This window comes from Bombus affinis, chromosome 3, assembly GCF_024516045.1.
Source record: "Bombus affinis isolate iyBomAffi1 chromosome 3, iyBomAffi1.2, whole genome shotgun sequence".
NCBI lineage: Eukaryota > Metazoa > Arthropoda > Insecta > Hymenoptera > Apidae > Bombus > Bombus affinis.
This window is the reverse complement of record NC_066346.1, coordinates 8,095,238-8,117,158: the sequence shown is the minus strand read 5'-3', so window position 1 is coordinate 8,117,158 and position 21,921 is coordinate 8,095,238. Positions and strand designations below refer to the sequence as shown.

Here is a 21,921-nt window from a genome sequence, read left to right as displayed (position 1 = left end):
TTTTTTAATATTATTTATTAATAAATTAAATGTAGGTTAAATGCAGGATATATGCATATGTCGGGTATAATAGAAAAACCTTGAGGCATCTTTACATTTATTTCTTTATTTATTAGTGTTTATTATCAATGTTTATTTTATCACATATTATCATTATCACTGACTATTGAGTATTAGTTTACCAACATTTTAAAACTAATCTCATTTATATCTGTTACAAAAATATATTTCTTGAATTATTAAAGTAATATGCAATAACTTAGACATCTCAAACGATATTTCATAGATCAATAATCATATTAATTAATACAGCAAAATAGTAACAAAGAAAAAGGGCAAATCAAAAAAATATTTTGAACATGAATTTAAATACTACAAAAAAGATACTTTTTTCATATATACATATATAACTAAGGTATATTTATTATTAAAGGTAGGTAAAACATTATTGTGCTCTCTCAGCATTTTCAGCTGCTTCTTTTCTACCTTTTTCTTTTACTTCCATATACCATTTCATCCTTTCTGTTGCTATATTTTTTCCAGCTGCAACATCTTTTTTTCCAATCATTACAGCTGAGATACAGATAATTATTGCAAGAAACATCATAAAAAAGCATATACGAATTCTTGCCTTAGTATGTGCATGCTGGATACATTGATAACTAGTAAAGTAATCAAAACACAAAATATTTAATATATATAATATTTAAGCAAATGAAATTATTTTTTATATTGCATCAAGAAATGGAATTTATTTTTATCTTCTGGTACTTGTAATTCTTATTTTAATAGAAGTTTGTTTTCAACTAACTTACGAGACATAATCTGGAACTTGATCCAGACTAGGATATCGTTTGACCCAAACTAATATTCTTTTATCAATATTAGATAGAGCAACCATAGGTGGTCCTAAAGTGACACAATTGTTCATATATTTTGGACATATATTTTGGATAAAATTAAGAACATTAAAGTTAAAAATATGAATGATATACCTCTTACAAAATCAACTTGTTCCTTCTGACCTGTAGATTGCGACGTTTCAGTAGTTTTAGAATTCTCACTAACAGATTTATTTTCATTTCTTACAAAAGTCGAATGTAATTGCCTTATTCTTAATAATTTAAATTGCCTGATCAATCTTGTACAGAACATTCTACAACAATAAATACTATTTATAGTTTATTTATATTAAATATTACACCTTTAATTCATAAAACCATAACATATATTCATACATTTAATTAATTAAATATAAATATAACGAAGTGTAAACATTACAATGTGTAAATGCAAAAAAGTACTATTCAAGTACTAATATAACATAATATTTATATTTTCCCACATTCCGTTAATTTAATTTAAAAAAAAAATTGTTTATTGTATATTACGAAATTTATTAGGGATTTAGAAAATCAAGAATACTTCAAAATATGTTTTATAAATGTATTAAATACTTGTGCATCTTCTTTCACGTAATTTTTATAGGTTACATATCTATTAATAAATTGTATTTTAAAACAGACTAACTATATTTCAAAAGTAACATTTTGACCTTGCTTAATTATATTACAAAATTAATTAATTGAATATTTGTATTTTGTTATCTTATATCATTCTACGTAGCAATTAACTCAATTTATTCGTTTATGTAATTTTTTAATTTACTGACTATCACAGTCCAGAAAAATTGATCACCTAACTTACTTTTAATGATTTATGTTCATGAGCTGACCACTTCTTTCTGTTAATCGTTTAGGTACTACTAACTTAAACACAGTAGGGATATCATGGATATAGGAACACACGCATATATACGAACTGTTAAGATATGTATGCATATCGTATACGCATGTATTTAATACAAATAATTTTTATGTTTAAACTTTTAATCGGAATTAACAAAAACATATTCGAAACCTTTATTATATATTATTTATGGAAAGGTGTAATGATTTGGTAAATAAAGGAAAATAGAAAATAATTGTTCCCCATATCAAGATAAGTATACGTATAAATAATTCCATTCTCTTTTAGTTAATTAGTTTGGAAAAAATAGGCTGATCTTTATTTCAAGGAACCGAAAATTATTGATTATTTTATTTGCAATTTTATAGTTTCCGATTCGTAGAATTCGAAAATGTAAGTTTTAAGTTGCGGAACTCAGTGGTTCAAAAGTTATGATTATGTAAAACAGGGCATTTTTAGGGTATTTTACAAGTTATTTTGATGCCATATTACCTCCATTCAATGAATGGTGTCCATGGAGTCACTGATTGCACGTAAGTGGCAGTCACTTTGGCGGGTTAAGTCAAATGCATTTTTATATGTTATATATATAATTTGCATATTTGGTCTTTCACCCTGACTCAATGCCTCAAGGCCTGCAAATAATAGCTTTTCTAATGCGTTCGGAAGATTCATTTGTGCTTTTTTTTTTATCGCTACGTTTCTTTTCGTTTTATCTTCTTCTTTATTGCTTTTTTGTAGCCTTTTCTGTTTCATTTTTTATTTCTTTTCATTCCGTGAAGGTACATAGAACAATTAATCACAGTGTGGGATTTGTAACTAAACCCGAGATTGGTTTTGATTTAAGTCAAGATTTATTTTTCGTTAACAAACGTTAGTACAAACTAATTTTGCACGAATTTAACTATAGCTCCTGATAATATGTATTTAAAGAATAGAAACCAATTGGCAGTCAGTTATGGACTGAATGAGGGAAGAGGTCGCTTCCATGACAATGAAGTTGCCGATCGTGTGAATTTTCGTGGCGACATTTTTGCTGCTATAAGAATATTGATTTGATAGTATCATTGATAGAAACGATGCGAAGACATTACGTTTTTAAATAAGATGAATGAAAGTTGAGAGTACATGAATGAATATGAGAGCTCGCCTGTGCGGACCAATCAGATGTCGTTTGTGCAATCTATTCATTGGACGAAGTATGAATAGAAGGCAATATGGTACCAAAGTAAAGTGTAAAAAACCCTAAAAATGCTTCGTTTTATATAGCCATAATTTTTGAACCACTAGATTCCATAACTTATAACTTGCATTTTTGAATCCTACAAATCAAAACCTATATATAAAAATTGAAAATCACAGAAAAACAATAATGAATACCGATTTTTATTATTTTAGACATAGTAGATATTTGATTGAATACTTTATTGAATAATTATTGAATATTTCTAAAACTTCTAGGAATTTAATTTTTATTCTATGTATCCATAGTTTAAAACTTATAACTCCCTGATTACAATTTACAAGAGTACAAGTGCTAAACATTTATCGCACATGTTTAATGTATGTGTAACGTATTTTACTAAAAGAATATACGTTGATAGAAATTTTATTGAATTAAATTACTTGCAAAATGAAAGTGAAAGTTCTGACAAGAAATCCAGATGAATATTTAAGAGAAACGAAACGTGATATTTACAAAGGTTAGTTTTATTTTAACATACATATTGTTTGAAATAACAAATAATTATAAAGTAAACTTTCTTTATAAATATTTCCACATTTCTTATCGTATAATGCAACATTTATAATATTTTATTCAAATGGATTATTAACTAATTTTGTACATTTTTTGTTTGTAGTGCCTAGGAATTATGATCCGGCATTACATCCTTTTGAAGCAGCAAGAGAGTATACCAGAGCTTTAAATGCAGTAAAGTTAGAAAAAGTATTTGCAAAACCTTTTGTAGGATGTTTAGAAGGACATAAAGATGGTGTGTCTTGCTTATGTAAACATCCTTCTCAGTTGTCTATTCTACTTAGTGGAGCTTTTGATGGAGAAATAAGAGTATGGAATCTTATACATAAAATATGTACACGTAACATTTTGGCACATGATGGCATAATACGGGGAATTGTATTTAGCCTAAGTGGCGAAAACTTTATCTCTGTTGGTGATGATAAGACTATTAAAACATGGAAATCAGAAAAATCATCATTCGGCGAGGAAGAACCACTAAATACAGTTATTAGTAAAGTAGGATATTAAATATTAAAGAACAAAAAAATAAATATTATTTTACTATATTGATTCAAAATATATGAATATTTTATAGACTATAATAAGTGGAATCTCTCATCACCGAAGTCAGCCAATATTTGTAACATGTGGCGAAGTATGCCATTTATGGGAAGAAACAAGGAATGAACCAATTCGTACATTTAAATGGGGTGTTGATAGTTTGTACGATATTAAATATAATCCTGTGCAGTCCAATTTATTTGGTATAAAATTATCGATTATTGTACCTAATGAGGATCATATTTCAACATTATAAGTACATATGAATTTTGCAGCTGCTTGTGCAAGTGACCGTAGTATAATTCTGTACGATGCCAGAGAAACAGGACCATTGCGAAAAGTATATATGAGGTTAAGAACTAATAAATTGTCTTGGAACCCTATGGAGGCTGTTACTTTTACATGTGCTAATGAAGATTATAAGTAAGTTTGAGGAAGACGATATATCGTGTTATTTGATATCAAAGATTATATAGAGAAATTGACTGTAACATGTTTTCTTATTTAGTTTATATACTTATGACATTCGTAAGTTGAGAACACCAGTAAATGTGCATATGGACCATGTACAGGCTGTAATTGATGTGGATTACTCGCCGACTGGTAAAGAATTTGTGTCTGGTAGTTACGATAAATCTATTCGCATTTTTGAGGTAAACAAAGGTCGTTCTCGAGAAGTTTACCATACAAAACGCATGCAAAGATTAACATGCATGGCCTGGTCTCTTGACAATAAATATATTGTTAGTGGTAGTGACGAAATGAATATTCGTGTATGGAAAGCAAAGGCATCAGAAAAATTGGGTGTGGTATGTAATTATTCCAATTATATTTTGTATTTCTTCCTTTTACTATTTTACGCATTAAAGATAATAAAATGTATAATTGCAGTTGAGACCTAGAGAAAGAACAGCATTAAATTACAGCGAAGCTTTGAAAGAGAAGTTTTCTGCACATCCCCAAGTTAAGCGAATTTCTCGACATAGACAGGTTCCAAAACATGTTTACAATGCAAAGGCTGAATTACGTACAATTCGCCAGAAAAGTAAACGAAAGTGTGTACTATTACTTCAAAAGAGATCTGAAATATTTAAAGTATGAAATATTTTTGCTATAATTTATTTACTTTATTTCAGGGAGGCTAATAGACGAGCTCATTCTAAAAGGGGTGCGGTACCTTTTGTTTCGGAAAGAAGCAAGAATGTTGTTCAACAAGAAATATAATACACAATTATGTATTATAGTATTATAAATTTTTATGCTGATTAGTCCTTTGCGGACTACCGCCGCATATATGCGTTCTGCGTAAGCCATCAATTTGGTCGAGGAACATATATGCATTTGGCGAAAATAATTGATAGAACCGAAAGACTCATATGTGTATCATTTTATTTATCCTGTGGAGAATCTGTGCATGTACTTATGTCTAGAATTTAACATCTATGAACGAAAAGCGCGCCTAAGCAGAAATGTGCGTGGCAATTTTAAATGACTATCGCGACAGCATTTCGGCCCCACGGTACGGTTGACTTTGAACCGTTCCGTCCGCAAAGGGTTAAAAATAAAGACAAAATGGAGTTTACCACATTGTATTATAATTTGTATAATTTTACAAAATTCAATATAAACGGTAATTTACGTAATGTTATAAACAAGGTATGCCAGCATTTCATCTAAATGTATAAATTTATTTTTTGGATATACCAATCATAGTAAATTATAACGTTTGATGAACATGAAATATCTGTTCAAGATTAATTTTATACTGCTTATGCATATTTGTTTATCAAGACAAAACTTATTTTTTATTTTAAAGCAAATGTTAAAATTTATGAATTTGTTGTTATACGGGGTAATTCTCTAGTTGATTCAAAGGCGATGCGACTAATAATACACACATAGTTGTTTTTGTCCTAACACAGGACTGATATCAGATTCTGAGGACATATTATTACTTGATATATATATATAAACAGAGTGTTATTACATTTCCTTTGAGTTAACTAACAAGAAAATCATCCTGTATACGCTACATTCGTTTAATACTAATTTCCTAAATTTCAAAATAAAGAATTACATGATTCAATTTTCTGTTATTCTTATAAGAAATATTACCTTGTGATGCTAAATCATATTCGATATGAAATTTAATGTTTAAAGAAACAGGTATTTCATATACCACGTAATGTTTTCGACAATGGATAATATTTTTATGGATACACATTATGGACTAAAATATTGACTATAATGTCTAATATTTATTGTAATAAATAATTTTATTGAAATTATACAACGCATTGCTATAATAATTCGTAAAACGTTACAAACTTCAAGCAGTGATTAATGTCTTGCTTAGCGTAGCTTACAACGATTTATTAATTTCCTTCTATTTTCTTTGCGCATTTATCTTAATAAATGTTTATCAATTTGGCAATACGCAGATCATTCTATACCTTCTTTTCAATGTCGAAGTACGGTGAACGTTCACAAACTAGCTAAAAATCATGTTGAAGTCTTATTTCATGTTTTTGTCAAAGATGGCTAAGTAAGTGATTTTAGTCTTCGTATTTTTGCTTATCTTATATTTTCAAGTCCGCATTGTAGATGTTACATTTTCGTGTTGATACGGTTTAAATAAACGAATACAAGACACATTTATCGATTTTATACGTAAATGCTCTAGCATTGTAGGGATTGGGTATTGTGTTTAATTTAATACCAGATATTTGAACGTGGGTAAACTCCTTATTAAAATACTATTTTATTATTTGTCAGTTATCATGTGTCTCATTCGCGTTACTTTGTAGGATAAATCAACGACAGTCTGCCGTTTTCTAAAATCTGATCTAACGCGTTCATATTATTCGATGAATTCGATGATAGTTATCTAAATTTTAATTTATCATTCCTTGTTATTTCGTATATCGAAAAAACGATGAAGCAAGATTTCTATCGAATTGTATTCTTAAAATTTCATGTCCTTGGGCGTATAAAAAGCGGCACATAGTCTCCGATTTTTCTCGTTTATCGATTGTATGTTAATTAATACGCACATATGATTATACAGTTGCTTATTCTTTCCTTCTTCTCTTTTTTTAATATCAACTATGCGCGCATAAATTCTGTACAAGACTAGGTTAGTCGAGCAATTAAATTATCAGTGTAAAATTATTTCTTTCGTCGGCTTCAAAATTCCATGGTATTCTACGCTTCCTGTTGTCACTGTCTCATGGGTATAGTTCCTCCTAACGATGCCGTCAATGTCATTTAATTAAATATGAGTAGTATCGTATAACAATAATTATAATTTATATACATATAAACACATTTACATTAATTTTGTAAAACACTATTTAGCCGCGTGAAATTCTAATGGTAGAATCCTCGAAGGATTTTAATAATCCTCCTTTCAATCGATCGAAAATTACGAAAAATCTCATTGCATTGTCGTCCTGTTCAAAGTCACGTACATCGATCTGCTAAATATGTTGAACTCCTCTGATAATATTTTATTGGTAAATTTTATCATTTTTTTTTTCTTTTGTTTCTGCTTTGACGATTGTTGTCGGGTAATGCAACGCTGTCAAATAACCTTCGATTTCTAAACTAAATTCAACAGTATAAGATTTCACACATTCGTCCGGAACGAGAAAACCATTCAAGAGACATTCGCAGTAACATTAAAAAATATACTTATCTCATTTTTTGTGATAACTTTTATTCCATCCAAATTCTACAATAAACTAGCTCATCGAAAATGCTGTAAACTAGTTGTCATTCGAAATTTTCTATCGCAGAGTCAGCGTCAAGGCGTATCGGCACGCGTCGAGCGATCCTCGTGGACTGTTAACGAATTAATTCAGTGAAATGGATATCGATAGTTTCTCGTCGATTTAACGCGAACCCTGCGACTCGATCTATAAAATAAGGAATCAGTTTCCCTGCTATGCGTCCTCCGACTTTTGATTCGCTGTTATTTCCATGAATAGCGGCGGTCGTTAAATTACTTACGCTATGTTTCCTATCGTTATCGATGACTTATGAAATACATATCACCGCGGCAACGTAGAGAATCATTCGAACGTGCGACGCATTTCATTCTCGAGTATGCGATGAATCGTTGCAGCAAATTAGCTCGTTACGCGATCAAGAAATTTCTTTATTAATCGACGAACATGATCGACCGAGGACGATATGAAATTCAAGATAAAAACACGTTTCAATGATTTCACGAACTCTTCGTGCCTGTACCCGCATTTACGTGATCTCGTACACGATTGTATCGTGAAACGCGTTTCAATTTCTCGTAGTCTGAACGAATTCGCTTTAATCGTTCGGTTCGAAGAGCGTCGGTGAAAGCATCGATTTTACCAGATCGTCCTGATTGCCAGCTTTTTCTAGACGTTCAGGTCAGCCATCATTTTACGGAAATCGGCTAAGGTATTGTAATCGGGGTCTGAATCGATGTCCGCGAAGTCTTTGTTGGAATCGCTTTTCACAAAGCTAGGGTTGTATCGACTTAATGACAACGGGCACGGCAGTAATTCTGGCATCACCGAGTGATGAGTAATTAGGGCGGTCAGAGTTGTGAATTCCTTTGTGAAGCCCTGCAACAAACAGAAGGACAGTGCGTACAGTTATTATTCATTCTGGATATTAGATTATTCATATTTTTCAATCTCTGTCGTTTTACGATTGGGAAAGGAGATTTTTCAAAAAGCATGAAGATATCTTTTGGTTAATGATAATTGAAAAAAGAAAGAAATAAATCGAAAGTGTAGAGTACAGCTTTTGAAGAATCCGCCAGCGATGTATAGCATATGTATAGCAGAGGTATATAAACTTTATAAATCTCGATTTCATGTGGATCTATTATTTTTGAATCTATTCATGCTTACGAACAATATCGCGATTTCTATCCTACCATTGATACTATTTTGTTTGTTATCGGCGTGATTAAAATGATTTTGTAAATGAAAATAGCATATTGTTTTGGCGTATGGAAAATTAAAAACGGATGTGACATTTGCAAAAGTGTGTACTAATTAGTTCAAACAAATATAATTTTACAATCGTTAATTCAAGCAGCGTAACTTTATATGTGACGATATTTCGAACATGTTTTATATTAACAAAACGATTAGACAAATTTTTTATGGAGCGCTTAATGAATGTTTAAACTGCTCTGTAAATTATTGCATTTAACAATAATTCTCTGAATAAGTTTCCGAAGAAAAGCAACTTCATCTGATATCAGCTGAATTTCTCTCGATGTCACTATACTTAAACATGCTGTTTTAATAAGCTCCAAAAGTGTTTCGATAGCGCACTTTGTTACCTGTGTAATGATCTTAACTTTACATTCGTATCGTTCTTCTTGTTAAGTCATCGGAAGTGTCTACAAAATTACGATCGTTACGATAATTTGATATTATGCGATATGAACAACAGCATGATTTAATATCGTATACATAGGTGCGGATAATTACTGAAAATATATCTATGGTGTAGGTATAATTCAATTGCATAAATCGACTGTGTTTAATATATTATATTATTCGTCTACGAAGCAAATCAATGAGAAACATTGTACGTCAAAATTATCATCCGCCGTACATATTCGAATCTCATCGCGTGTTGCTACGGCAATGCAATTCCAGATGAAAGAGTAGGGATGAGTTTTGATTTCCCTACGGTACATCCAACAAAACTCATTTATACTCGTTTCGGAGATTATCAAAGTCCGCGGACCCATTTAATTTATCCTACAAGGGAAGTCCGTACATTTAAATACGCGTAGCCAAATGGCAAAATACGCAACCAGAGTCGCTTTGTACTTGCACAATGTCTCCATTATAATATTTCAGAACTGAAAGCTTCGGTCCAAACGCGATATTACTCTGTGATGATTAACTTCTGCGTACAAAGCAGCACAGTTGCGAATTCTTCTTTAACGGTGTCCCTTCGTTTTATTCGTTGTACATTCCAAAAAAAGAACGCTTTATTTCCAAAGACTACGCGTATAGGTTTGCGATGAATTCTATCATCTCGCAATAAACGAAGTTAAGAAAGTGAGTTTATGCATGTTCAAGTATGTACGTACACCATATGTACTAAAACCGAAGAATAGAAATAGCGAGTTTCCTGTTATTAGCAAATCTAACGTAACTATTAATTTGATCACGATACGAATAATTTGCATCCTGGGAAAAATCGGCATAGAATTTTCATAGTCTCTTCCCTTTCGTGACAAACAAACAATTTCGTTTCTTATAGGAAGTTTTATCTGTTTCAATAGTTTCAAACAATTTTTGCTTTCTCTTATGAACCCTATTCTCTCTAAAAGAATAAAACAAAACTCGATGGTTGTAAAAGATCATATTTTGTATCTCTATAATAAATAGACGTAACAAAGTCGATTAAGTAAAGTTAGATTCAATAAAACTCTTCTTTGCATTGAATAGAGTGATGATATTGAACGAGTGGCGATCTTTAGACGTACATACTTGTATTTGTTTTTAGATATATATATATCTGTTGCAAGTACCTTTTAGTTTGACTTGCTTAAAAACTTACAAGTTTGAGTAGGTCAGAGGTGCTTATATCGTGTCGTATCATTCACTTAACGAAGCTTACTGTACAAATTAAATTGCTAAACTTCGTTTCAGTTGTCTTTCTTTTACCCGGCGTTTAATTGGCAGATCGTGCTTGCCTCGTGTGTGGCGAAATGAATTATAATTGTAGATAAAACGAATTTAAACTGTCACGGCGAAAGTGTTAATTACTGTATTTAAGCGCAGACGTTTCGTAGACGGCTAAAGACATTCACGAGAAAGACCGTCCCTCGTGATGACTCGAGGAGAGATTTACCTTGATTTTGTAGCCTTTGTTCGTGCGCATTATGAGATAATGGGCTATTCCGCTTGGTTGGAATTCGCGCGGCACTCGAAGCGAAAGGGCATAACATCCGGGTTTACTGGTGCTCTCTCTCACCATGAAGGCTCCTTCCGGCTCTTGGCTCAACACTTCCAGCGTTATTTCCCTGGAATCATAAATGACCACGACACCGTGAAAATGCAAATTTGTATAAATAAGTAGTAGAAATAACAATTACTGCGAGACACCAACTACGACTTCCTATTAACCATGCTAGGCGTATCATACGAGAACACAAAACGATAGTAGATCCAATCGAGTTAAAAAATATATGCGTCTGGATACTCGAATATCTACGTATCAAATAACGAACATATAGATCGTATAATAATTAAATATTAAAATTAATATTGTTGTCTTTTCATACTTTCGTATAATGTTTCTAGTACATTGTATCAAAAATGTTTGTATAAGTGAGACGTCTTGTTTACTGTCGCATACGTACATGTCGATTATCTTAATAAAGCCATAATTCCCTGGAAAGATCTCGAGAATGATATTCCTACTATTGTCTAGCGTATGAATCAAGTACCTTGGTATTCCAGCCTGGAACCAGGGAGCTTTGCGCAGTTCAGCTTCTTCACTGCGATTATTGAGACTATCCGTTCTTTCAGGAAGAGGTGGTGGGGTCGGTGTGGAACCGTGCGTGCTTCCATCAGCGGGTACCGAACTGCTCGAAGTGCTGATCTGAGATCTTCTCTTCGATTTGAATTCTGTTTCTGTGCCAGAGCTCGGAGAATTGTGTCCTATCCTGCAAATGTAGTAATTCGAATGTAACGTACTTACTATCACGAATCGTTGAAAGCAAGAATAGACATAGGAAACGACCCCTATCCTCCGATCAAACGCCAATAACAGCGAAACAATTGAAAACAAATTTATGTACGATAAAATGCTTCTCCGTGTGACATTACTTGTTCTCGATTCTCTTTCGTATCTTTTCTCGTTTACGACTTACAAACGCTTGCATCGAACGACTGACTCCGATAAAAGGAGATGTCTCCCTTTAAACTAAAAACTGGCCACGAACAAATTGCCGCTAAATTCTTAGTCTAAGTCTGACGAACGCTTGCGCAAAGTTTCATCAAAATCGTGAGATCGGTCGAATTGTTTCTTAGGAATTAAGGGCTACGGATCTAACTATAAGATAGTTCCTCTTACGAGATTACCTGTTGTTCTCAATGTTGAAGTTTTTCGCGGTAATAGACGCGTTGATAGTATTATCCAGGCTCTCAGACGGGGGTATCTTGTTGTAGGTCGGCCTCGTACCCTCAGAGTCGATGATCGCCTCGTTTATATAACCCCCAGAATGCGGCCTGTTTGATGGGCTCGTCGGTGTGCTGCTACCACTGACGAGGGGGCAGCTGTCATCCTCACCGTTCAGTCCAAGAACGTCACGTCCACCTGTCAAACCCATCGCCAGCCGCTTTATCAGAGGTGGCTTGTCCGTTAGTCTCTTGTACGAGTTTAGTTCCGTCGGTGAGTTGCTCTCATCGCTGCTCGGTGTGCTCTGCTGAGAGATACTCTTTGGCTCATCCTCGTTCGTAATAGGGCCGAGGACGTTCGTAAAGTTGTGCGTCGGCCGTAGACCCGGGATCGAGTTCGGTGTCTGGTTTGGTGCGAAGAAAAAGTCGATTAATGTTCGCAGTACGATTTAACGGCGTTGGTTATAGAGAACAAGAGAATCTCGACAGAAACTGCTACAAGTACAAGGACGTGTTCGATTTTCTCTAATCTCTTTGTTGTTAACTCTTTCATAGCGAGACAGGTTCGAATAAACCGTCGATTGTAGCGCAGATTTCGTATCTTACGTGTTGCTGTGCATGTGCATAACGCGATGTTATCTGAGATTATTGTTCGCGAAAAGCTAAAAGTACGTACGATACTTTTTGTATCTCGTGTCAAAAATACAAGATATATCGAGGACAAGAAACAACAACTTTCTAAATAGTTTGTTCTGAATTCTTCGTTTTATCGCGCTGTGAAAGGATCGAGAGTGATAACGATAACTTGCTGTTACACGATTTTTGTTCACAGAGAGCGGAGACAGGATTATATTCCTCGTAAAGAATCGTTTTTAATGTAAATAAAGTTACTTTACTTATGTTACACGGTACAATTTTTCAAGCGAAAGTTCGCCTTCAGGAAAGTCGATTTTGAAAATATATCGATCGGGCACTTAGCTTCCAAGTAATAATTTAATACACCACGATCCAGATAATTATTTATATGTCCCTTGGTTAAACCTTTTATTTTATCCAATATTTAACTTACTATACCGATAAGATAGTAGATTCTATAAAAAGGGACGTGTTTACTAAAACCTATCAAATTGCGATGCAATTGAAAATTAAATCATTATACACATATTCGCTACGAGTCAAAAAAGAATTATACCTTATTTTATAAAATGTTGTTCCTCGTCTTCGATTTACCTTTTTTCCGTGAAAAATCACTTCTTGTTAGACGATATAAAATTTTATTGTTATATAGCGAAAAACGTTCTATTTCCAGCAAATATGTCAGGTATTGGCCTGTACATGCTTATGGGCGGCAGCGTGAGTCTGACTCAAAATCCGTGGCGAATAGCGGCGTGAAATAACGTCGCGCGTTGAAAAACCCATTGAGCGAAAGTACTAGGGGAAGAGAATGAACGCGTGAGCTCACCTTCACGCTAGCGAGTCGCAGCGTGGGCGAGCCGGCGCTGCCGAGCTGTACGTTCATGTCCGCCGCAGACGAGCCGCTTCCAGTTCTGGACGTGGGCGACGTCCGACTTTTTAGCCACGAATTCGAAGACGAATTCCTGCAAACACCTCCCGCGCCGGCGATCGAGCTGTCGCCAGCCAGCGATTTGTTCTGCGACAAAAAGAAACTGATCGTTAAACTCCTAACGAACTTGCGATCGCTCGTATGCCTGGCATCTTTTTGCTATGGCAACACTTCGAGCCAGCGGCGTTAATGCTCGTCCAGAGACCGAACATAGTATGCAATAAATATCCTTCACGCTGCTATTTTACACTTAGCACGACTTAAACTCTGCAAGTACATTTAAGGCGAGCGAGAAGGTTTCAAGTTTTAGAAATATCAATTTTATCGGCCAGTTCTATCAATTCTATCCTATATATTTCTATTTTATTTTCTTCCTGAAAAATGCGAGTGCTCAAAATCGTTCGACGACTGATCTCGCCTCAAAGGACAAAGAACAGATTTATTTCGAATACATGAAAACAAAAATTCGATATGCCAATGGAAATGGTCACGCGACAGACGTCACATAATGCAAACGACAGTGATAACTTATAGTCGCACAATTTCTGAGTTTCTTGCTAGATCAACGTAGCTGAATATCGAATATCGAAGCGATAGAAATTTTGTCGCGCAAATATTCTGTCCGCTTAAACCGAAATATCGAACAAGCTACAAGTCACACGTTAAATATGCAAACCACTTAACATTTCGCATTTAACGTTTTCAGCCGGCAAATATCGTGGAAATAGGTCTCACTAGAAAATCAGTAACCAAGAAGCTACAAGAAATAGAACGAAGGCAGTGGGATCGTGTCGAATGTTTAACCTGTCAGACAGTAAACGTCAGATATATAGCGGGCAGCTACGAAGTTTCACTTGCGAATTTTGATACGGGAATCGTGCAGGGGTCTCGAATTCGCCTGGTGACGTAACTTGAAAACTAATAAATAGTTTATCGATAGAATCTTACGATTCCCAGGACGATTGCGTAGGGAGAACCAGCGGACATACCGCGACGGACTGACCGTTTACTTGGAAACACGATGGAGCCGAGAGACTTGGGTCGAATTTATAATTAACGTGGCCTGTAAATGGGACACCTCTACTGGAGACTGATGCTCCCGTGAGACGTCAGATATCATTCTGACTGACTTTTTCTTACATTCGAAAGTACACGAGACGAAAATTATCTTGTTCGTAAATTTGATGAGCAATTTTCTTAATTTTTCGTACAGGCTCTTTAGTATTTTTAGAGGGAGGAGAGAGAGGTGCTGGTTTTAATGAAACTTTTAGGTAGCTTCATTGGCGACAAACTTTACGCAGCAGGTTCCTTCCTGTTTACTGTTACAAATTTACTTTAATGTAAAAGCGGAGATTCGTAAATTGCTGAGCTACTTGGAACTGAGCTTTTGGAAGTTATGTCGCTTTATTTACAGACGTTTTAAACGTATGTCACTGGGAAGACGATCTCTTTCCTTTCCTTTTTCGTTATTTGCTGCGGTTGTTGATAAAATTCGACAGAAAGTTAGTCAACGTTAATCGAGTTTCTTCTCTGTAGAAATATTCGACAAGTAACATCTATCCACATCTTAACCAGTTTTTATACAAAATATGAAATATAAACTCTTATATTTTTAAAGTTTCTTTTTTAATAACGATTTTAAAATTTATGCGCCAACTGGCGAATTGAACATTTCAATTATACTCATTATACGTTTTAGATGATTCTATATCTCGATATTTATTTTTCCTGTTTGATGCTTTTAATCGTAAGAAAATATGTTTAAAATTCGAATTATGTTAATATCGTGATATTATATGTAATATTATGAAAATTTCAAATATTGAACAACATAATTTATATCTAAGTCACATAAAAGGACTCCAAATTTCAAAAATCAAGTAGCTCAAAAACGCTCAACTATTTGCATTTTTATGTATAGTAGTGACTTGTAATGGAACAAACGTTTATTGCATTACTTAAAAGTTTCATTAACCCTCCAAACTTAATACCGTGTTCTAGCAACAATGTACTTTAACAGATTATCGAACTAAACGATAAATATACATATTTTTATATTTATAACTGGGCCTAATTGTAATGTAGTAAATTAAATTAAACGTAGCGCGAAAAGTGTGTTCCTACTATTAATGGTAACGGATAAAATAAAGTTCTTCTTCGAAATTTAAAGGTACGGGTGACAATCATCAAATTTGAGACCTTCTACTTGTTAGTTATTTTTAAGTATATTCGATCCCTGATAAATTGCTCCGTTTTTTCATTTTTCATTTTCATTTTCATTTTTACTTTCATTTACAGGATATGCCGGATCTTTACATTGTAAGAGAAACGATAACTTATTTGTTTCCTGTTGATAGTAATTTATCGCGTGTAGAAAATATTGTTTTATTATTATTATCACAGAGTTTTAAAATCACGACAAATTTGCAAATTTTTATGTACAGAAAAATTCATACTTATAGGCATTTATTAATAATGTAAACATTTTATATAAATATCGTATTCGTAATTTACATTAAAACTTCTCCCTTATTTTATTCCAAATTGACAATTTAATTCGCTGATTTTTATTGAGATCAACGAAGTCTTGCTGTTTCATAAAGAAAATATCAAGTACGCGTGTATATCGTCTGAGAATTTACAAGTCATACAATTTTCTCCGTTAAAATTAAGAGAAAGCGACATCATTGACACGGATACGAGACAAAATATGTACGTACCCACGAAGATCGATTCTCTTGTTTGTCCTTTCGGTAGGGTGGTGATGATTGCGGTGAGATCACATCTTGAAGGATCGGTTGGCGCTGAAGCTGCGCCACGTATGCCATACGAAAAGCATTGCCGACAATGGTGTTTAACTCCTCCGCCTGGAAGAAAACAGAAGAAGAAGTTTTATTCGATTGCCACGCTTTGATAAAAGTATAGTAATTGCCATTCATTTACGTGCAAACATTTTAAAACACGTTTCAGACCAATTATATCGTGCTTGGACGCCAGATCGATTGACCTAAATTTAATCAACGAACTAATTTGTTATTGCATCAGAGAATTTCAATTAATTCGCTATTCATCTTTTTCTCCTCTATGTTTCCGTTTACATCAAAGACGAACTTCGAATCATCGATGGTCAATTAAAAGTGGGAATCGTAACTTTGCGTTTATCAAAGCGATCTTTTCTTTTTCATTTAATTCGTTTGAAAATAGCGTCGTTATAATTTTACTTTGGCTTTAGTTGCGAGTCGATGGCATTTTTAATCGATCTTTTTTCTTTTCGTAATAATTCGCAACTTATTATTTTGTGATCCAGCAAACCAACGATCACGTTCCGCTAATAATATTTAAACTGCTTAATTTTAATTACTACTTAATTAATAATTTAAACTGCTTTCAAAGAGAGACTTAATTTCTTTTTAAATTATTTGTCAGATTATTTTATCAGAGATTTTCTTTTGCGCATACAGATTCTATTTTCTTACTATGCCATGTTTAATACGTTAGACAATACGTATATCGCTCTTGAGCGATCTCGATCTCACGAAGGTCATGGTACAAGTGGTGAACTTTTTCACTCGTTGTCAATCTTCTTGCCTCACTGGGTGGCGTGACACCAGATCCTTTTAGACTCTACGCAACAACATCTGCGGCTCTTTACTTGCAATTAGAACCGCGCTAGTCCCTAAAGCCTCGTCTACACTAACAGAAATTATCTGCGTACATCGTGCGCCGACAGTCGTCAAAAAATGTACGTGGACTGTGTAAGATGGATACATCATGCGATGTATAGCTCGGTCGACTAGTCGAGGATGTGTTGGAGATAGAACATTGTTGAAAGCTATCTGTGTAAGAAATGTGACTATCGCCAAGCGGATAGTCCATTTCGAATACAAAGAGTATGTGCTTTAAATACTTTTTAAATTTTGATTTTTAAACAACAAAAACATACGTGCACTTCTGAAGTCGGACATCATATAAATACAAATAATTAATATTACAGCGATGAAACAATCTTTTATCATAAAATACTACACGCATGTTTGGCTGGTAATATTTAACAGAAATCCAGATTGTAATGATTTTATTTATGTTTTTCAACACTGCCAACAAATCTCTTTCTTCGGTGCTAATAGTTTTCCAACACAGATACACAGGTAAATGACTTTTTATAAGAAATAGTGTGACATATTGTCATCAATGTATTAACAAACGTGTAGTTTCATCAAGAAAAATGTAGTTGTCTTGTGTTTGATTTTTGAACAATTCTTTACAACACATCCAGGAAGCAATGGTACATGAGCTTGCAGTGATTTCGACAAATCGTATGCATTTTCAAATTTTCTACTTTCGCTCTTCCTTGCCTGAAAAATAAAGAAAATACCGTGTCATCGAGTCTCTCCATCGCACAGTGGTATCGTTGCTTGCATCTTTTACGAGGTAAAAAACATATTCCATTTGCCCGTAGATGTTGTCTCTTGTTTTCCATGGGAATGGAAAACAACATGCTTGTTCGCGGACGTGCATTTTACGGGGCTTTTACCCGGACGAAGCGTGTCTGCCAATAATTGTTCGTCGGTGTGGATGTAGCTTTCGTTCACCAACTATCTTTGGATTGGAATTTTGTCTCTCGTTGTCGGCGAATTTTCCATGACAGACAGATGCTGATTAGCTGCGACACGTGTCCGTCGGACAATTGTCTGTCAGTGTGATCTTAGCTTTAGGGGTATCATCGGTCAAAGCCGCTATTGAGCCTAAATTTTGACGTGATGACATATTTATGCTTCCGGCTATCGGCAATATATTACTCTTGGAAACCGATCGACATCGCACGGGCAATCGATGCTAACAAATAAATTATTGAATTATTGAAAAGTATCTGACGCGTGATTTATAATACACAGAACGATGTACATCGATTAGGAAAGAAACTGATCGTTACGGTATATCGAAATATCGTAGACCGACGATTGTTTAACAAGATAGTAAATCTTTCTTGTTCAATGATCAATTGGTAGTAATTATTTATCGAACAACACATGCAAAATAAAGTTAGTTGTACCTTACACGTGCATTTATATACTAAAAGACACGTGCGATTTGTATCGCTTTGAGCGCTTAGCCAAACTGTGAAATGGTTGCTGCTTATTGGAACTTAAATCGTAAGGCACCCGGTCAATTATCACTAACCTTACCAGACCCGGTCAAACGATCGGTTTGCAAATTTAATAAAAAATTGTACGTTCATCTAACTTTATGTAAATTCCTATATTATTTGATTAATCAATTTCTCAATTTTCTTAAATATATTAATACATGGAAAGTCAATTTTTCCCTCTACTTTATTTTTACTTTGCCGAAACTGTTAATGGTAGCTACGCGCGGTGTATCTCTACCATACAAACTAACATTAACGTAACTTTGTCGTAAAACGTTTTACGAACGAATGTTCAGTCGCTCGTTATCGCCGTAAAATGGAATCGCGAAAATCCCACAGAACTACGCGCAAAAGTTCCGCATACAGTCAAAGAGGAGTCCGAAGACAACAGGAAGAATGTTGCTCGTCCTCTTCGAAATATATTACGCAAACTGAAACGTATATCATTCGCACGGTGCGAAGGACATTGGCGCATTGGCAGACGAGTTTACCGTTTCCCCATAAAGAGACCCGACTCTGTCCCGACTATTCGAAGCCCGTAAAACGAGCCGGTGGTGCGGCCTGCATCAATGCATGTGGTCGTTCGCGCGTCCCGACGAAATTTCCGATGACGATCACGAGCACAGGCACGGTGTTTCACGTGCTTAAGTGGCGTCCGTAGCGGCTCGGATACAACTAGGGGAAACTAGAAGAGGAAGAAACGGACGTGTAATGTGTAATCCATACGACAGGCCTGACGAGGACGCAAACCGGAAATGGGGTCGATACAGAAAATAAACTACACGGAGGAACTTTACATATGCCGACCGAATACCACGGCATGTACGAAGGACGTGCACAGAGGGACAAAGCGCGATGATAGAACGCTGGATGGTGCAAAAGAGAAAGATCAAGTGGGAAACTAGAATAGGAAGAGAGAAGAGCGGATGTACAGCGTGAAAAAGGAACAAGTAAGACAGATAGAAGGAAAAAAGAGAAAGAGGAAGAAGGATAAAGAGCGTGGAAAAGGGGGTGCGGGTAGGAAGGGAAGAAGAGCAGCAGGAAAAGGGTGAAAAAGAGAGTAAAATGAGGAACGAGGGAGATGATAGTGCTGCATCCGATACTATCCTGGAGGCTGTGGTCGACGTTTCCCTAAGCCGGATATTCGAAATGGGAACCGAATGCGAACATGGTGCTGGTGCGACGAGCGTATTCTTCGTGTCTGCGGCCGGAATACGGCGTGTTTCATATCCACGTTTTTCGGCGACGCCGCATCGGGAATCGACCGGCGCCGATCGTCCAAGCGAATTTTATTTCGTGCCGCGATGCCCGGCGACAGGCCGCGGGAAACAGGTGATCGCAGCTGAGAGTTGTTTCACGCGGCCATTTAGTTCATCCTTCGTCGTCCGCTTTACGACGGAATTACGAATATTTATGACGAATTTTATAGCGAGCGAAATGCGGCCGCATGGTAAACGACTTTTTGTTCATAATAACGCATCGAAAATATCGACCAACGAACGGGGTTTTGCTAGGCGAAGTATTTCCTTTGCTATTTAATAATATTAGGTTGTCCGAAATGTTTCTTTCGTTTTGTAAGGAAATAATAGACGCACAATGTTTTTTGTTTTATATTAGTTTATTGAATTATGCACGAACGTAATAATAGAAATAGAACGAAATGGATCATACCTAATTCGATAAAATAATATAAAACAGAAATTGTTGTTCATTTATTATCGCCTTATGAAACCAAAGAAACTTTTCCGACAACCTAATAGTATCTAAGATCGTGTTGAAAGTGTTCGAGTATGGTGTCAGACGTACGCGATGCTTGTTTTAATTTTCCTTTCTACATTTATAGCCAACCGTCCTGTGATTTTCCGCATGAATCAACATTTTTAGTAGAAACAAGTAGTTAATTCAAATGATGCAGTTTTTTTTTAAGATTGTCTACCATCGTATATGATCGAGGGTTTCACTCACGGCAGTTACCGTGGTCGCGTCAACCTGTCGTTATCAATGTAGGAAATCATTCGGAAACGGATCAGCGTGATTACACAGGATTTCTTTCTACCCTAAGTTTTAAATTTGATTTCGTCGGAAAATCTGCACGTTCGCTCGTAAGAAGCGGAAATTTATTACGTATTAAGTAAGTGAGAATCGTTTAGAAGATACAAGAGGATATAACATATTTTTATAATGCGACTTGTAAATAATACGTATCGCTTGTTTAATAAATAAAGCTTATAATCGTGACTTTACCAGTAGAATGGTTAAGAGGTTTGGCAAACGCTTTAAATGCAGTACCAGGGCACTCGCTCAGTCCTATAAGTGCAAATCATCAGTTAGTTACATACATATATTTATGGGCTACATTTATCACCTGATCCTTTTAGGACTACTCTGAAAGGATGAGAAATGGTGCTCTCCGAATGATTGAAATCCTCGCGTAATGTTCAAACCGAAACTCTCGAAAATAATTGCGAATTCCGCGTGAGAATCTAACGTTGATAACAATTATACGATATACGTACGACAATTATAAATAGTTTATGCGTAATATAGATTTATTGCCATGCGAAAGGGTAGCAACATAGTATACGTCTACAAGTTTTAAACGAAAGATATCTTCCAATCTTTTATTTTTATTCGACCTCTGTAACATTTTCTAGACTATCTAATATAACGCGACATCGTATGTGTTGCCATAATTTATCTCCGCGTATGTGTATAGTTATATAACAATTTTGTTCGTTTCAGAAAGATCAAGTCCTTTGCAAATTAACGCTGAAATTAATGTTTTCAAAAAAAGAAACAAAAAAAAAAAGAAAGAAGTGGTGGTAATGAATGAAACGATTCACTGAACTTGTTTCGTTTTTATTTTATTCTTCAACCCTTCTGTTAGCATAGGTTAACCAGAATTTTAACGAAGATCACGTAGATCAATCATGCGTGCTTGCGGGGTTTGATAACTGCGTCCGTAGTCCGTAGCGGCAGCGATCGGTTGTCAGTGGCCAGTGACTGCGAATTTGAT

At 34.9% G+C, this 21,921-nt stretch overlaps 3 protein-coding genes across 9 annotated transcripts in view; 1 reads left to right on the top strand and 2 right to left on the bottom strand.

Annotated features, from left to right (window-relative positions):
* Positions 1-85: 85 nt before the first annotated feature.
* On the bottom strand, positions 86-2,553 carry LOC126914163 (protein FAM162B). 2 transcript variants are annotated; one of them, XM_050717759.1, is made up of 4 exons: positions 2,242-2,553; positions 996-1,156; positions 816-909; positions 86-662 (listed from the first exon to the last, which is right to left on the bottom strand). In XM_050717759.1, exons 2-4 carry the CDS (start codon positions 1,153-1,155, stop codon positions 446-448), a joined length of 471 nt encoding a protein of 156 aa, XP_050573716.1. In that variant the 5' UTR covers position 1,156; positions 2,242-2,553; the 3' UTR covers positions 86-445. The 2 variants fall into 2 exon arrangements, with proteins under 2 accessions (XP_050573716.1, XP_050573715.1); XM_050717758.1 differs by lacking the exon at positions 2,242-2,553 and adding an exon at positions 1,708-1,862.
* A 685-nt stretch (positions 2,554-3,238) lies between these two features.
* On the top strand, positions 3,239-6,137 carry LOC126914155 (DDB1- and CUL4-associated factor 13). Its single transcript, XM_050717746.1, has 7 exons — positions 3,239-3,452; positions 3,612-4,006; positions 4,086-4,254; positions 4,327-4,474; positions 4,560-4,860; positions 4,943-5,106; positions 5,188-6,137. The coding sequence occupies exons 1-7, from the start codon at positions 3,383-3,385 to the stop codon at positions 5,273-5,275; spliced, it is 1,335 nt and encodes a 444-aa protein (XP_050573703.1). The 5' UTR covers positions 3,239-3,382; the 3' UTR covers positions 5,276-6,137.
* A 152-nt stretch (positions 6,138-6,289) lies between these two features.
* LOC126914152 (EGFR adapter protein-like) overlaps positions 6,290-21,921 on the bottom strand; it is a 278,807-nt gene continuing 263,175 nt past the window's right edge. For 5 of the 6 annotated variants that reach the window (XM_050717733.1, XM_050717732.1, XM_050717731.1 and 2 more), the window contains 6 exons: positions 16,477-16,623; positions 13,655-13,843; positions 12,157-12,596; positions 11,520-11,738; positions 10,922-11,093; positions 6,290-8,658 (listed from right to left, as the gene is read on the bottom strand). In XM_050717733.1, coding sequence (XP_050573690.1) covers positions 8,449-8,658; positions 10,922-11,093; positions 11,520-11,738; positions 12,157-12,596; positions 13,655-13,843; positions 16,477-16,623 — 1,377 coding nt within the window. In that variant the 3' untranslated portion in view covers positions 6,290-8,448. The remainder of the gene's footprint in view (positions 8,659-10,921; positions 11,094-11,519; positions 11,739-12,156; positions 12,597-13,654; positions 13,844-16,476; positions 16,624-21,921) is intronic. The other variant, XM_050717735.1, reaches the window with a different exon arrangement.

What these genes read in the sequence shown, in the direction of transcription:
- LOC126914155 (XM_050717746.1), top strand. Translation starts at nt 3,383, where the DNA reads ATGAAAGTGAAAGTTCTGACAAGAAATCCAGATGAATATTTAAGAGAA. An exon ending in TGTGCAGTCCAATTTATTTG is followed by an intron (nt 4,255 to 4,326) that starts GTATAAAATTAT and finishes TGAATTTTGCAG; the next exon opens with CTGCTTGTGCAAGTGACCGT. An exon ending in TGTGCTAATGAAGATTATAA is followed by an intron (nt 4,475 to 4,559) that starts GTAAGTTTGAGG and finishes TTTCTTATTTAG; the next exon opens with TTTATATACTTATGACATTC.
- LOC126914163 (XM_050717759.1), bottom strand. Translation starts at nt 1,155, where the DNA reads ATGTTCTGTACAAGATTGATCAGGCAATTTAAATTATTAAGAATAAGG. An exon ending in ACAAGTTGATTTTGTAAGAG is followed by an intron (nt 910 to 995) that starts GTATATCATTCA and finishes GTGTCACTTTAG; the next exon opens with GACCACCTATGGTTGCTCTA. An exon ending in CAAGTTCCAGATTATGTCTC is followed by an intron (nt 663 to 815) that starts GTAAGTTAGTTG and finishes TTACTTTACTAG; the next exon opens with TTATCAATGTATCCAGCATG.